Source organism: Sceloporus undulatus, chromosome 6 (assembly GCF_019175285.1).
Source record: "Sceloporus undulatus isolate JIND9_A2432 ecotype Alabama chromosome 6, SceUnd_v1.1, whole genome shotgun sequence".
Classification (NCBI taxonomy): Eukaryota; Metazoa; Chordata; class Lepidosauria; order Squamata; family Phrynosomatidae; genus Sceloporus; species Sceloporus undulatus.
The window spans coordinates 13,233,852-13,249,105 of NC_056527.1; the positions used below are offsets into that span (position 1 = coordinate 13,233,852).

The 15,254-nt window shown below is 38.3% G+C and overlaps 1 protein-coding gene across 1 annotated transcript in view; it reads right to left on the bottom strand.

The window, feature by feature from the left end:
• The window catches only part of PTPRN2 (protein tyrosine phosphatase receptor type N2), a 532,969-nt gene that overhangs the window by 406,612 nt on the left and 111,103 nt on the right, over positions 1-15,254 (bottom strand). Inside the window, exon 8 of the mRNA XM_042474222.1 lies at positions 4,650-4,736. Within this exon, the coding sequence (XP_042330156.1) occupies positions 4,650-4,736 (87 nt within the window). The remainder of the gene's footprint in view (positions 1-4,649; positions 4,737-15,254) is intronic.

The window sequence follows — 15,254 nt, forward strand, 5'->3', positions numbered from 1 at the left end:
CCATCTTCAGTATGACATGCTTTCAAATATTTAAACATGGGTATCATATCACCTCTTAACCTTTTCTTCTCCAGGCTAAAAATACAAAACTCCCTAAGTTGCTCCTCATAGGGCATGGTTTCCAGACATGCTCCAGTTGTCAACATCCTTTCTGAATTATGGTGCTCAGAACTGGATGCAGTATTCCAGGTGAGGCCTGACCCAAGCAGAATGGAGTGGAACTATTATCTCCCTCAATCTAGACACTATACTTCTATTGATGCAGCCTAGAATCACTTTTTTAGCTGCCGCATCACATTGTTGACTCATGTTCAACTTGTGGTCCACTAGGACTCCTAGGCCGGTTACAAACTGGCATTTGGGACGTCCGGAGGACGTCCCATTTTAAAAAAGGGGCGTCTCTTCTAGACGCCCCTGAGCCTAATACGGACTCCGTCCGTACAAGATGGCGCCGGCCCTTCTACATGGCCGGCGCCATCTTTGCGTATTGGACGCTGAGCGTCCGTACGCATCGCGTCCTTTGTGACGTAGCGAGTGCACCCCATTTTGGAGCTTCTTTTTCAGTCTGCACGGGAGCCGCGCCGTGTGAAGGCTCCGGCTCCCTCGTGGACTAACCGGCGGCGGCAGCAGACCGCCGCAAAGCAGCGGTTTGTATCCCGCCCTAGATCCCTTTCACAAGTTGTCTTGTCAGGTTAGGTGTCCCACAACCTGTATCTGTGCATTTCATTTTTTCTGCCTAACTGTAGTACTTTGTTGAAATTAATTTTGTTTTGGCCCAGCTTTCTAATCTACAGTGTGTCCGCATCATACACGGGTGCCTTTTATGCGGCTTTCAGTTTACGCTGAAAACTTGTGATGGAAGTTTCAATGGCGCTCGCGCCCATGGCACATGCACCATACCATGCATCATGCACGAGCCCCATTATTTTCAATGGGGCTCGAGCATATGCGCTATTTGCCTTATGCGGAGAAGTCCGGAATGGATCCTCGCGTAAGGCAAGGGTGCACTGTATTGAGGTCATTTTTAATTTTGATCCTCTCCTCTGAGGTATTAGTTTGCCATCCTAATTTGGTGTAATTTGCAAATTTCATAAGCATGCCCTCTATTCCTTCATCCATGTCACTGATAAAGATATTGAATATCACTGGGCCCAGGACAGAACCCTGTGGAACCCCACTGATCTCTTCTCTCCAGGGTGAAGAGGAGCCAATGGTGAGCACCCTTTAGGTTCAGCCAGTCAACCAATTACAAATCCATCTAACAGTAGCATTGTCTAGCCCGCCTTTTACTAACTTGTTTGTATAAATATCAAGGGTGGCTTTGGTGAAGGTCTTACTGAAATCAAGATATGTTACATCCACAGCATTCCCTTCATCTACCAAGGTAGTAATTCTATCAAAAAGAGATAAGATTAGTCTGCCATGACTTGTTTTTGAGAAACCCATGTTGACTTGTTGTGATTCCTTTCTAAATGCTTACAGACTGCTCTAAAAATTTTCCTGCTATTGATGTCAGGCTAACTGGGTTATAATTGTTTTGGTCCCCCCCCCCCCTTTTTTTTTTTTTTTAAGATGGGGACCACATTTAACTTCTACTTTGTTGTATGATATTAAGCATTGTCAAAGGACATATACTTAGATTGTAAGCCTGAGGGCAGGGAACCGTCTAATTAAAAAGATTGTATGTACAGCGCTGTGTAAATTTACAGCACTTTATAAATAAAAGTTAATAATAATAATAATAATAATAATAATAATAATAATAATAATAATAATAATATACTAGACAAAATTTAAATCAGGATCCCCTAGTTGCTAAAATAGTGGGTGAGAACTCAGACACTACTGCTGCCCTGTTCTAGATATTTTGGACATTGGAATTCTTATCATCGCACTGGCTGAGGATAATAAAACCTATTATAGTCAACTAATAATAGTCAGACTTATTGGGAGCACACCAAATGGGGACAGACAGTATACTCTACCATACAATACAAAGTAGAATAGAATGAGTCTACTCGAAATGCTTGTTTTATAGAGACAAACTGCTTAGACGTTTATACAATCTTTCTGTTATGTAGTCTCATAGGACTTGATTTATTTCACAGTTTTATTTTGGGATGCAGAATAGAATGCACCATAAAAACAAACCTATGAAAGTAAGATCAAGCAAAATAAGAAACATCTAGCACATTGCACTTGGGTATACCTCAGTTTGATTTGTTATATAAAAATTCATCATATGAAGATTGGAGGATGAAAATGCTAGAAGAAAACAAACATTGTTATCATGCATTTTAGAGCATAAGCCTACTAACAACATACCTTTTGATATAGTCACCGAGTCTCCATTCCTATAATAATGGTTCAACAATCAATCACCGGAAGCCACAGACACTTACAAGTGGATTATAAAATCAAACCTGTCATCTTTTTATGTCTGCCCATAATTATATCACCATGTTAATATCCTTTTAATGGTCCCTAATGATGTAATACAAAATAATAGAATTTGTTTCACAGCTATGTAACTATTAACAAATCAGATTAATCATAACTAGTACCTTCATAAAAAATCCACAAAATAGCTGCTCCTGACAACTCAAACCTTTATTTTCATCATCTTAATTTTATTTATTTCCCAGATACGCACATATTCCATAGAACAAATGTCACATATGTCATGGAAGCTTGAGACTAACTTCAGCACAACTTTCTATAGCATGTTATATATATCATAGCCAAAAGAAAACTTAATCCTATGCTTGAAGTAAATCCCACTGGTATTATACTCAGATATGTCTGTATAAAATTGCAGCCGTAGGCTTCCAAGCCATATTTTACATCATATATGAATAAGAACCAAAGGAAAAGCATATTACATCACTGCTACAATAACATAAAAATCAGATATACAATAACTGTCAAACACCAAAAAGATGACATTTTTTTCAAGCGAAGCAGCTATATATTCCCAGTATTTGCTGGCTGTCCTAAAATGGCAGAATGATAATGGATGATACTTTTGATGGACCTCTTCAAAAGTAATATATTGTACACCCTGACCAGGAGACCTACCCGGAAAACAAATCACATTGAGTGCATTTACCTGACCCTGAAGGCTAGGGACAGTCTGGGGATTCTGTTGGTCTACCATCCACCCCTTTGCCCAACAGACTCCCTGGCTGAGCTGACACAGCTGATCTCGGAGCTGGTGTTGGAGTCTCCCAGGCTTCTTGTCCTGAGGGATCTCAACATCCCCTTCAAGTCCAGCTCATTACATCTAACAGCTGCAGCTCAGGAGTTCATGACTTCCATGACAGCCATGGACCTGTTCCAGTTGGTCTCAGGGCCAACACACTGTGCTGGTAATACACTTGATGTGGTTTTTAGGACAGATCAGGAACAGCCGTGGGCAAAGCTGATTCAGACCTCTGCTCTGACATGGACGACCACTTGCTGGTCAAGGTGGGACTGAAGGCCACTACCCAGATGCCCCTCAGGGGTGGAGGACCTATTAAAGTGGTCGGTCCTCGAAGGCTGGTGGATCCCAAAAGGTTCCAAGAGGCCCTAGAGGGTAAATTTGAGCTAATTAAATTCCCCTAATTCGATCCTTCCTAACAATATGTTTTATTCTTGTATACTATTGTTGTTGCTCGACTGTAATCCCACTTCGATCCACCTGGGAGAGGCGGGAAAATACAAATAAAATTTTTATTATTATTATTATTTATTGAATTTGAATACTATTTCACTGAACTCTTTTCTCCCTCACAAACATGGCAAAATTCAGCTTTTGGTTTCCCCCTGCTTTTAATTCCTTTGTTTTCCTCAGCGCTAGTATTTTTCAATTGTTATACATTGTCCTGATCACCATATGTTCAGTGTTACAAGTGCATAGGGCCATTTTCCCATACAGTGGAAACCACGGAAAAGCAGAATTTGTGACTACACAGAAGGCTGTATATACTTAAGAGCTATGCAAACTTTACCATGAACACTTAGGTATGAGGAGAAGGGCCACAGCATGTGGTCCCACTCCTCATGCCCTGACAAACGTTCTGTGTAACATCAAAAAGACTTTCTCTTCTTTTGTTATTCTCTTGACTGTATAAAAAGTATTGGCATATATCTTCAGCTGTAACCAATCTCAAATTTATTTTCATCTTTAACTAATCTCAAATTTAGTATATGCAATCTATTTCTTTACTAATAGCTGACAAAAATGCACATTTGAAGCATATGATGAGACTGGCATTTCACGACCAATACAGCAGACATATGCCTTTGGGAAGCTCGGAAGCAGAAGGGCATGCTGGAACTTGTAATCAAATAAATATACTGTCTCTAAATAGCGAGTTTCATTTTTTAAATTATCACAGCTAATGGATCTTGATAGATTTGTGGTAGCCTTTTTAAAGCCATCGAATTCCCTACAATCAACTTCCTTTGATGACTCTCCTTGTATTATAGGAGTGGGAGAAACACTTCTCTTGTTACACCAATTACAATATTATAAAACTATTCAGAATAATTGCATCGTTGCAATTTGATTTTTGTCTCCCCTGTCAAAAAATATGGGGTTTAGTATTGAAGCAAATAAAAAATTACAGTGCAATTAATATAAAGCTTGAATTCTGTGCACATACTTGATATCAGCAAAGGCTGTCATCTGGAGCTTCAGAAGAACCGCAACTTCCCTGATTAACTCCAAACCCTTTTCTTCAGTGAGAGGGCTGTTGAAAGAAAGCAAGACAACATAGCATTACGAAAATGGAACTCATCAATACAAGAGAGGCTAAAAGTCCCCAAAGAGTTATCACCTTGGTCTGTTAGGTAGTTTGAAAGCCAAACCTTACAGTATTCCTGTCACATAGTGATTGTGATATCGAGGGAAATGGGATCAGGTGCTTCCCCAGGCATGATGAATCACCTGAATTTTCCAGCAATAAGACAAACAATAAGGTGTAAATGGAATTGTTAGGAAGTGTAATGGGCCCAATGATGCAGGGACCAGTTCATCTTGGTTCTCAATAAAAGAGTAATGCAGTTTTAAAAGAAGAGAAAGAAAGAATAGGGATAGGAAAACAGCAAGATGGGACTAGAGATAAACAACAGAAGCTGCAATATTCTATCAGTTCTTAAGATAAATTCTTTCTCAGAAAATAGAGTAAAAAAGATGTAAATTCAAGAACAGCAGCACTATCTTTACTATCCTACAAAGCTGATATGTCTCTGTGTGCATGTGTGTTGCTCAACAAACCTGCCTTCAGATCTTGAGAAAAATATGTATTTCATTATATTTTTAACTAAAAAATATGGTTGCAATAACTTACCATTTTAGAAACCAGTTATAAAGTTATAGTTATAGAATTCTAATTTTAAAGCTCTAGGTTAACACTTGGAAGGGTTTGAATTATTAGAAAGGTCTCTCTCTCTCTCTCTCTCTCTCTCTCACACACACACACACACACACACACACACACAGAGTGTCAGAAATTGTGTGAATGGGGTGCCTGGAAAAAAATACTGTTTGCATTACAAATCCCAGAATCAGCCCATCTAGAATAGCCAATAGCCATTTTTTTCAGTGGTCATACCAACTGGAGGATTCCATGATTCATAGTCCAAAAAGTAATTTTTCTGAACTTTGCATGAAGAGCAGGATACATTTCATGCCTGTCAATACAATCATAGACTGTCGCCTAAGTAGATTTGTTGGCATTTACCACTGTTTATTTAACAAACAGTGACATAAATGCTGACATCCCTAAAATTTGATTGAGATTGTCATTGTTCATCAAGTTTTTGACATTTAATCCCATAGTAATTACATATATGTTTACTTGTCTTTACAGTACACATACAGATATAGTCAACCATATGTTGTTCCCATTGAATTGTTGGCCACATTCGACTGTTATAAAATAATATTTTATCATGCAGGCATTTTTGGAAAAATAAGACAAAGATGTGTTAGAATTAGCTCACAAAAAACTATTTTGACTTTTTGCAATTTGGATGAGAAGGTATTTTATGCAATTAGCTCAAAGCAGCCCTCAGGAAGTTAAAATGTATAACCTCTCCACCCACAGAAGGCATTACGTATATTCAGAGTTAACTATCAAAATTTAGTGGATGAAAATCAAGGATTCTGTTTAATAAACCAAAATAGCATAGTATAAATTAAAATAACACTCTTATATACCACTCAAGTAAATAACCCATCAGTAGGTTGGAGTCAAGCTAACTTTTTAAAAAAATTGTCTCCAGCTACTCTTTTTTTAAAAAAAAAAATTATTGCAATGCAAGATATCTGATCAGTTTGTTACAATGAGCACAACATATGTATCATCATCAGGGTGTATGGTTTGCATATTGTGTGTAAAAGTGCTGCTCTTAACACTGAGTTTAAAGCACCTTTCAAGAATGTACATAGTCCCTGAAGGCATGTCTCTCTCTATATTAGGATCTTCCATTTGGTGACAGCTAGGAGAGCATCATTCTTGATTCCTTCCAAATCTCATACAATCCCTACCCTAAAGAATTCAAGGGACACTATTTCGTATATCCAGAAGGCACCCTCCTGACGCTGTCATTTCAATATATTCTCCCCGCAACAGGGTAATACAATGATATTGCCATGTTTAAAAAAATAAAAAGGGATTTTAGTGTTTCTGGATGGGGGCGGGGGAGGATGCTGTTCCTGGGTTATTCATTAAAAAGCTGCCCTTGAATCTCAGGGCTTAGCAGTGGGTAGAACTCTGTTTCTTCACAAGTCGCTATGAAAGCAGGCTGTCACCGTGACTATGGGGCTTGTGTGTTAATTAGATCCTTCACTCCTGAGGACAGTGGTTCAAATGTGCAGGAGATGATAGGTGCCAGAAATTGGAGTGAGCTTTCTTTTCTTTTTTTTTTAACACTGTAATATTATTTTTACCCGGAGGTGCAGGGAAAGTCATACAATATGTTGTTGGCATTTCCTTGCTATCATTTGTGCGCATAAAACTATAATATTTCTGCAGGCTACAAAATCAAAAGTGAATGTCAAAATGAGTTGCAAAGGCAATGGTGGTAAGGCTGATCAGAGCGTTTTGGAGCTAATATCCAGCAGCGTTACAAACACCCCCAGGTAAGCAAGAGGAAGAGAAGAATGCAATACAGTATTGCAATTTCCCTACCCTTAATTACACTAATGGAATACGGGTAAGTACAAAATGAAGACAGGCGCGCACAGACCAATATACACACTTCGCTAGGAAAACCATAAATAAGGAACTGAGTCTGACATCAGCAACATCCTAGAACTGGTACTTTTAGAAACCAAACAGAAACAATTTTCCATTATCTTCTTTGATACCATCAATTAGCATGTTTTGCTGCTCATGGCCACAGTACAATCACTGTTCCTTTTTGTCTCCTTGAAATGAACATTACCTGTTCATAGAAAGAGAGCACATCTGACATATCAGTGTTCAGGACCCTAAAAGTATTATATGAGAAGTGTAAGCTAGAAAATAAATTCTAAGAGGCACAAAAAGAGCTATTTTAGCTATGCTTACTAGGTTCTGTTTTTTCTTCAGGACAGCAAACACATATATGTGTTCACGAACATACCTATGCCTCACAATCTGGTTTTGACTCTCCCCTTACTTTCAAAAATATTTGCTCCTGTAACATCAGATCTCTGGATATGGATTTCTCAAGCAGCAGATCTTCTTTGGTTTAACACAGCCGTGCCTATGTGTCCATCTATCTTACCCTGATATTTGCAACGATCAAAGAATAAAGGGCCAGTCTTTCCTAAGATAGAATGAGGTGCTTGCCTCAAGCAGCTGATGACAGATGGTGCAGACATGCAGTGGCAGCCCCCTGGCAATTCCTCTCTTTTAGAAGACAAAGCTATGTGTTCCACCAGGCTTGCACTATACATCCTAAACTAGCCCATAGCTTTCAAATGAAGTTTGGAGTGGTGTCTATTACAACTGTTGAATAAATTTCAACTGTCAGTTAACTTGGGTTCTATAGACAGAATGCAGGTGTGTGCCATCTTGTCCTTCACCTTGGGCTGCAAAATATCTTGGGTCAGCTCTAGAGGATTATAATATTTAGAAGTAATATACGGAACAATGTAAGTTTCCATTGATTGTACTCAAGGATCTGGTTAATTGTACACACATAGATGTGCGAGATGCTGTTCTGACCTGGAACTGGGTACTTTTTCCAGGCCTCCCCGAGACTTTGTTTGGTGCCAAAACCTGATCTCTTTTATTGGTGATAAAATAACTTGTATTGGTGATAAAACATGCAATATATTGCATAAAGCAGGGGAAAATATTCTAGTCCTTTAGTTGTTGGGTTCCAGCACCCCCTAGCTGCAAGTGGTAGAACTGGGTGCCTAAACAATGAATTCTACCCACAATATCCCACGATGAGCATTTTGGAACCCTGTGTGACTAGATAACTCTCCATGGGTTGGGATGCACACATGTCTGCAGGAAAGCTACTAGAAGATGGAGTCTTAGAAATATATAGGTTATATAAGACAATAAGAAACAAAGAAAATAACTGCACACTTATGACCCATCTCCCATCATTATAAACATGAAAATTGTATAAACAACTTGTTAACAAGAAAATTTACTCTCCCAGTCTGTTCCCAGCCTTGAACTGCCAGAGTCTTCTTGCTGTTCTTTGCTATCAAGTTGGCCTTGACCTATGGTGATTATGTATAAGAGACTTCAATGATCCCTGATCTTGCAGGTCTTGCAACTTCATGGCTGTGGCTTCCTTTATTGAAGCAATCCATATGTAATGTGGTCTTCCTCCTCTCCTACTGCTCCTACTCTATTGAAAATTATAATATTTTCCAATAAGCCATGTTGCCTCATTATACAGTCGTCCCTCCCCATTCGTGGACTTCTCATTTGCGGTTTTGAGATTCTGCGGATGGCAAGCCAGGGGGGACAAAATGACGTGCACACCTTTGGGAACACTCCACCATTAAGTTCAATGGGGCTTGAATATCTGCGTTTTCTCTATTTCGTGCAGGGGGGAGACGGTCCAGAATGGACCTGCATTGATTTCACAAAGGAAAAAAACAAATGCAAAGATAAACAGCCAGCAAGTCAGATTCTCCCAACCCCACCTCTCTCTTACTTTCTCAGTGCATATCTTTCTCTGAAATATATCTTCTCTCATTATCTTAGTCTAGCAAATTTAAGTTTAGTGTGATGTAATATAATGAATCCTCAGTCTCTTAACTATAAGGGATTCATGCAAAGCCCAAGTAAATATGCATCACAGCATTTAAGGCTAGCACTATCCCCTCACACATTTCACTATAACAGAAGTCAGAGGTTGAATCTCCATGTCTCCATGATAATAGTTCTGCTTGAACCAGTCAGGATGTGCCTTAGGTAGATAACCTCTACATGTGCATGTCAGTGTTCATGAAAGAAGCCAGCATGGTTTGATCATTGATTGGACTACGACTAGAGATCAGGGTTTAATTCCCCACTTGGCCATGGAAACCCACTGGGTGACCTTGGTTGAGACACACACTCTCAGCTCCCCAAAAAACCATGATAGGTACACCTTAGGGTTGCCATAGGTCAGAAACTATTTGAAGGCACACAACAACAACAAGTGCATGAAGTAATGATCACATGACTGAAGAACATTATGCCAGTGGGAAATGTACCCTATACATACACAACTGACTGGGATGGCATCCAGCTAGCTGCTGGACTATAAGTCATGTGTTTTTTTTTTCATAGCTCCATACAAATTCATGTATACTTTAAACATGAGTGGTGATTTGTGGGAGTTCCTATTATAATAGTGAAGAAAAGGAAACTATCAAAAGTCAACATGATACAGTGTCATACATTCATATGTCATACTCTGGAACGACCTGCCGGATGAGATCCGTCAGATAACATCATTAGACAGCTTTTAAAAAGCGGTCAAGACGGATCTCTTCCGGCAGGCCTTTCCAGATTAACCATCCCGGCCCAGGTTCCCAGGTTCCCTGATTCCCTCATTCCTCCCGTGGCCCCATCTTAGAGATGGTTGAGGATCAACAGAGGGATATCAGGGTTTTTAGTTTTAATTGCTGTTTTTATCCTTGATATTGTATTTTTAATATGTTATACTATTTAATACTGTCTTAAGGGGGGGAGGGATAAAGTGTTTTTAATTGTCATATTTTATATTTTACTGTTGTTAACCGCCCGGATTGGTTTGCCAGAGGGCGGTATACAAATAAATATTATTATTATTATTATTATTATTATTATTATTATTATTATTATTATTATTATTATTATATCTTAATATCACACAACCAAAACAAAATGCAAAAAGTCTGTGTTTGATCTACATATGACTTCACACCTTGAACTCTATAGCTGTAATTTGAATTACTGTAAATTAAAATTTTGAAGAGTTATTCCATGTAGCAATCCATATGAAATCAGGATTTGTATTTAATGCTGATGTGATGCTACAAACAGATCTCTCCGAGTTCTACTATAGGCGTGTGGTTGTGATTTTAAGAATACTAAAATTTAGTGTGATCTGCCTTCAATCCATTTTCCCCTACCTTGTTTCCTCTAAGGCTTTATTAGCTACTGAACATTCATAAGCTTACTTCTGTTTTGACAAGACAGCAAATCCCTGCCTGCCACATTTGGTGTGCACACCTCCCTACTTTACCGCCACAAATAGGTGTGAAATTTAAACCTTTTAACTCCGACAGATTCAAGTCCAGACCAATTTATAAAACAGATGACACTTTGCAAAAAATCAATTTCAGTGGTCAGACTATGAAGGTCAATGGAGATTACATATCATGGAAAAGGTAACAGGAATGTAGGAGCGAGTGAAGGAGGGATCCAGTGTTATTATGGAAATTAGATGCCAAAAAAGGGCTGTTTGTAGAGGTCTTGCTTCGAGCACACAACAACTCCACCTACAGCACTGACACAGTTAAAGAGGTAATCACAGAGTACACTCTTAGTAGATTTTCCCTTAGAATTTGCTAGTGAGCTTTATAACACACCACAGTGTTTTCCATATGATTGCTGTATATAAAATATCCAGAAATCAACGATGGTTCTAAAGGCCAAAACATGAGAAAGCTCTGGTCCCATCAAATATCTTCTTGTGGTAGGTGGGATTAATTAAGCCTTTTGCCAAATCATACACATTGATCCATACATCCTTATATATTACATAGTAATCATCACTTTATTCAAAACGATGTATTCAAATTATGACAACAGAGATTCCACTGAAACATTGGCAAGAACATTTTTTTTACTCTGAGAGCTGTTCCACAGTGGAATAGAAGATGATGGACTCTCTTTCTTTGGAAGTCTTTAAACACAAGTTGGATGGTCATCTTCTGAAAATGCTTTTGTAGGGCATTCCGGCATAGCAGTGGCTTATACTACATGGCTCTTGCAGTCCCTTCCAACTTTATGATTCTGAATTCTATTTTATCCCCACTAACAATAAAAATGTAAGAGAAACATTTTAATTGATAGCATGGGTCTGTGTGCACACTATCACATATACATGCATGCTTGAATGCTGTTATTGGTATAGCTCTAGTAGATGAGTCTCTACTGGTTATGCTGGACATCTTAGACAATACCATTCCAGGATAGGACTTAGGGATACTGCTTTCTTGATGGGAGGACTCTGCTCTGTAACTCATCTATATGAAACAGGACAGGCTGACCAGAGGTTTAGGATTCAGTGTCACCAGTATGCAGATGACACACAACTCTATTTCTACTCCACTCCAAGGAAGCTTTTTCAGTTCTAAGCCAGTGTCTGGCTGAGTTGGATGAAGGTGAACCAACTGAAGCTTAATCCAAGCAAGGCAGAGGTTTTCCTGATCAGCCAAAAGGCAGATAATAGAGATTCAGCCTGTGTTGGAAGGAGTTACACTCCTTCTGAAGATGCAGGTTCATAGTTTGGGTACTCCTGGACATGACCTTGAACCTGAAGCTTCAAGTTTCTGTGATGGTCAGGAGAACAATTTCACAATTATAGCAGCTTCCAGGTGGCTTGGGGGTGTGCATCGTTTGAAAGCCATGCCCCCAAAGTTCTCGGAAGGTGCTTTATTTGGCCCTGCTTTTAGAATTGATTTTTTAAAAGACACTTAAGAAGATGCTGTATTGTTTTTATCCAACTATTTTTACTAGTTTGTAACTATAACTCCCAGGGACCACCACCACCCAGCATAGCCACTGCTTGACATCCTCTATACACCCATACTCTAGATCAGGGGTTTCCAACCTTTTTGACTCACAGAGCCCTAAGGGCTGCACGAAGCACAGGTTGGGAACCGCTGCTCTAGATGCTTCCAAAATTTTAACCATTTTATCCTGAGATAAACTCTTCCAAGATTCAATTCTGCCTCATAATTTTGGGACCAAAAAAGGCTGCGAATCCAAGAGAGAATTACCTCTGATATCTTTCTAACTGTACCAAAGAGTTGACTTTTTCCATCTGAGATCACAAAGCTAACTCAAGCTATTAACTTCAGTGTATGAATGTGTGAGGCCTTTTTAGTCAACAGAGAGTTAATTTTGACTGGAACAATTTTATTCCTTTAGTATAAACAGCTTTGCTGATTTAAAAAATCTGACAAGTAGGAATTACAAATTTTTGTAGAGCAACGATTCTAGGAATAACAGTATTTAAAATGGAAGCATTTGTGCATCTTTCTATTTCAGATGTTCCTTTACTTTACTGTGCCGTAGTACCATGTTGCTGGGTTTTTTTGTTTTTGTTTTTGTTTTTTAAAAATCTGCTTAACAGCTGTGTATCTTCGACATTGTTGAACTGTGAAAGTGTCAGGAAGGAATGCCCATGCAGCATATGTTCCCATTATCTAATAAATTAAACATTTACCAAAGTTAAATCTCTTATAGTATATGAAAAGGTTCTGTTTGCTTGAGGTCACAGAATCACATTTTCCACCGTTTTTAATCACGTTTATCAAAAAAAGTCTGTCCCACTCACATAAATTCATGTAATAAGCATATAGATTCCTTTCCTTTCTATGTTCCCAGTCCGTGCCTCTACCACCATTCTGCCCTTGTTTCTTTCTGCAATGCTACTTCTCACATGTCAGATATAGTAAAGTTGCCTGTCACCAAATCATGCTTCTTTCACACTAGATCACTACAGAAAGTTTGTCACAATCTACCAGACAATTCTTTTCCATTCCTTTCATCAAACCATGTTGCTTCATACTTAGGGAGATAAAGCTTTTACAGAAGCAGTATAATATGCAAAATGCGCAACATCTGGCAAATATGATGAAGAACATCAAAATCAAGCAATTTCAAGAAGCAAATAAACCCGGTAAGTGGTTAGCCCAAAGACTTTGTAAGAACAAAGAGAAAAAATCAATTGTTAAAATCAACGATGAAACTAAATCTCACACAGATACTAAGAGTACCATGAGGGCTACACACAACTACTTTAGCAACTTGTTCAAAAGAATCTCTACATCCGAAGCTGAAGCTGAGGAATATGTCAAAAAATGTCCACTGATGGAACTACATGAAGAACAAAGGGCAGATCTAAATAAAAATATCACCTTAAAGGAACTAAAGGACGCTATACAACGGGCCAAATCTGGTAAAGCACCGGGCCCAGATGGCTTCACAGCTAGATTCTACAAAATCTTTGGAACAGAAATAGAACAATACCTGATGGAAGTCATGAATTCGATTAAAGGAGATCCACTTCCACCGACCTGGGAGGAGGCCAATATCATCTTGATTCCAAAAGAGGGAAGAGATCATCAATATCTAAAGAACTACAGGCCAATATCATTGCTAAATGTGGACTATAAGCTTTTCGCTGATATAATGGCGAACAGACTGAAAAAGGTGCTACAGACAATAATCCAGGAAGATCAATGCGGTTTTCTCCCAAATAGGCAACTGAGAGATAACATAAGATATATTACAGATGTAATTGAACACTATGATTGGCACAATGAAAGAAAACTTGCCTTGATCTTCCTGGATATTGAAAAGGCTTTCGACTCCCTGGACTGGTCATCTATTATCATTACACTGAAGAGGATAAAAGCAGGTCAAAGATTCATTGACTGGATAAGTTCTATATACTATAAGCAAACTGCTAGAGTCATTATTAATGACCAAAGAACTGATGTAATTGCATTGTATAGAGGTACCAGACAGGGGTGTCCGTTGTCCCCGCTATTGTTTATATTAGTCCTAGAAACCTTATTAATTAATTTGAGAGATGATAAAGAGATCACAGGGGTTAAATTTAAAGGGGAATGTTTGAAAATAAGGGCGTATGCTGATGACATTGGAATAGCATTAGAGGATCCAATCACTTGTTGTCAAAAACTAATACAACATCTAAAAAAATTTGAAAGAATAGCCGGGTTAAAAATCAATTTAGAAAAATCTGCAGTGATCACCAAAAACATGGACAAATATGATCAGGACAAACTAACAGAAAAATCAGGTTTTAAAATAACTGAAAAAGTTAGATATCTGGGTGTGATTCTTACTAATAAGAACTCAAATCTGATTAAAAACAACTATCTGAGTAAATGGGCAGAAATCAAAAAAGACATGAAAAGTTGGACGACACTGAACCTCTCACTTCTAGGAAGGATATCTGTAGTAAAAATGATAATAATTCCTAAGTTATTATTTCTTTTTCAATGTATCCCCATCATTAAAAATGAAAAAATCTTCAAAGATTGGCAGAAACAGCTGGCGGAATTTGTGTGGGCAGGGAAAAAAACCCAGAATTAGAATTAAAATACTTTACGACGCTAAGGAGAGAGGTGGTTTTGCCCTCCCCAACATAAAGTTATATTTTGAAGCATGTGCCATAATTTTTTGAAAGAGTGGATTACTTTAGAAAAAAGTAAATTATTGAAATTAGAAAGCACAAATATTAGATTTGGTTGGCACGGTTTTTTGTTTTATGGGAAAATAAAAGCTAACAGGAGTTTTAACGATCATTATATTCGTGCCTCAATATTCAAAGTCTGGAATAAATATAAAAAATATATCTCTCCTAAATACCCTTGCTGGCTATCACCACATGAGGCATTATATTGCTATGATCCAAAAAGAACCCAGACTTGGATTAGATATAGAGACTTGTTAAGTAAAGATGGTTCTATAAAGACTCAAGAAAAACTAAAACAGGAAGGCTGGGACATAGGATGGTTT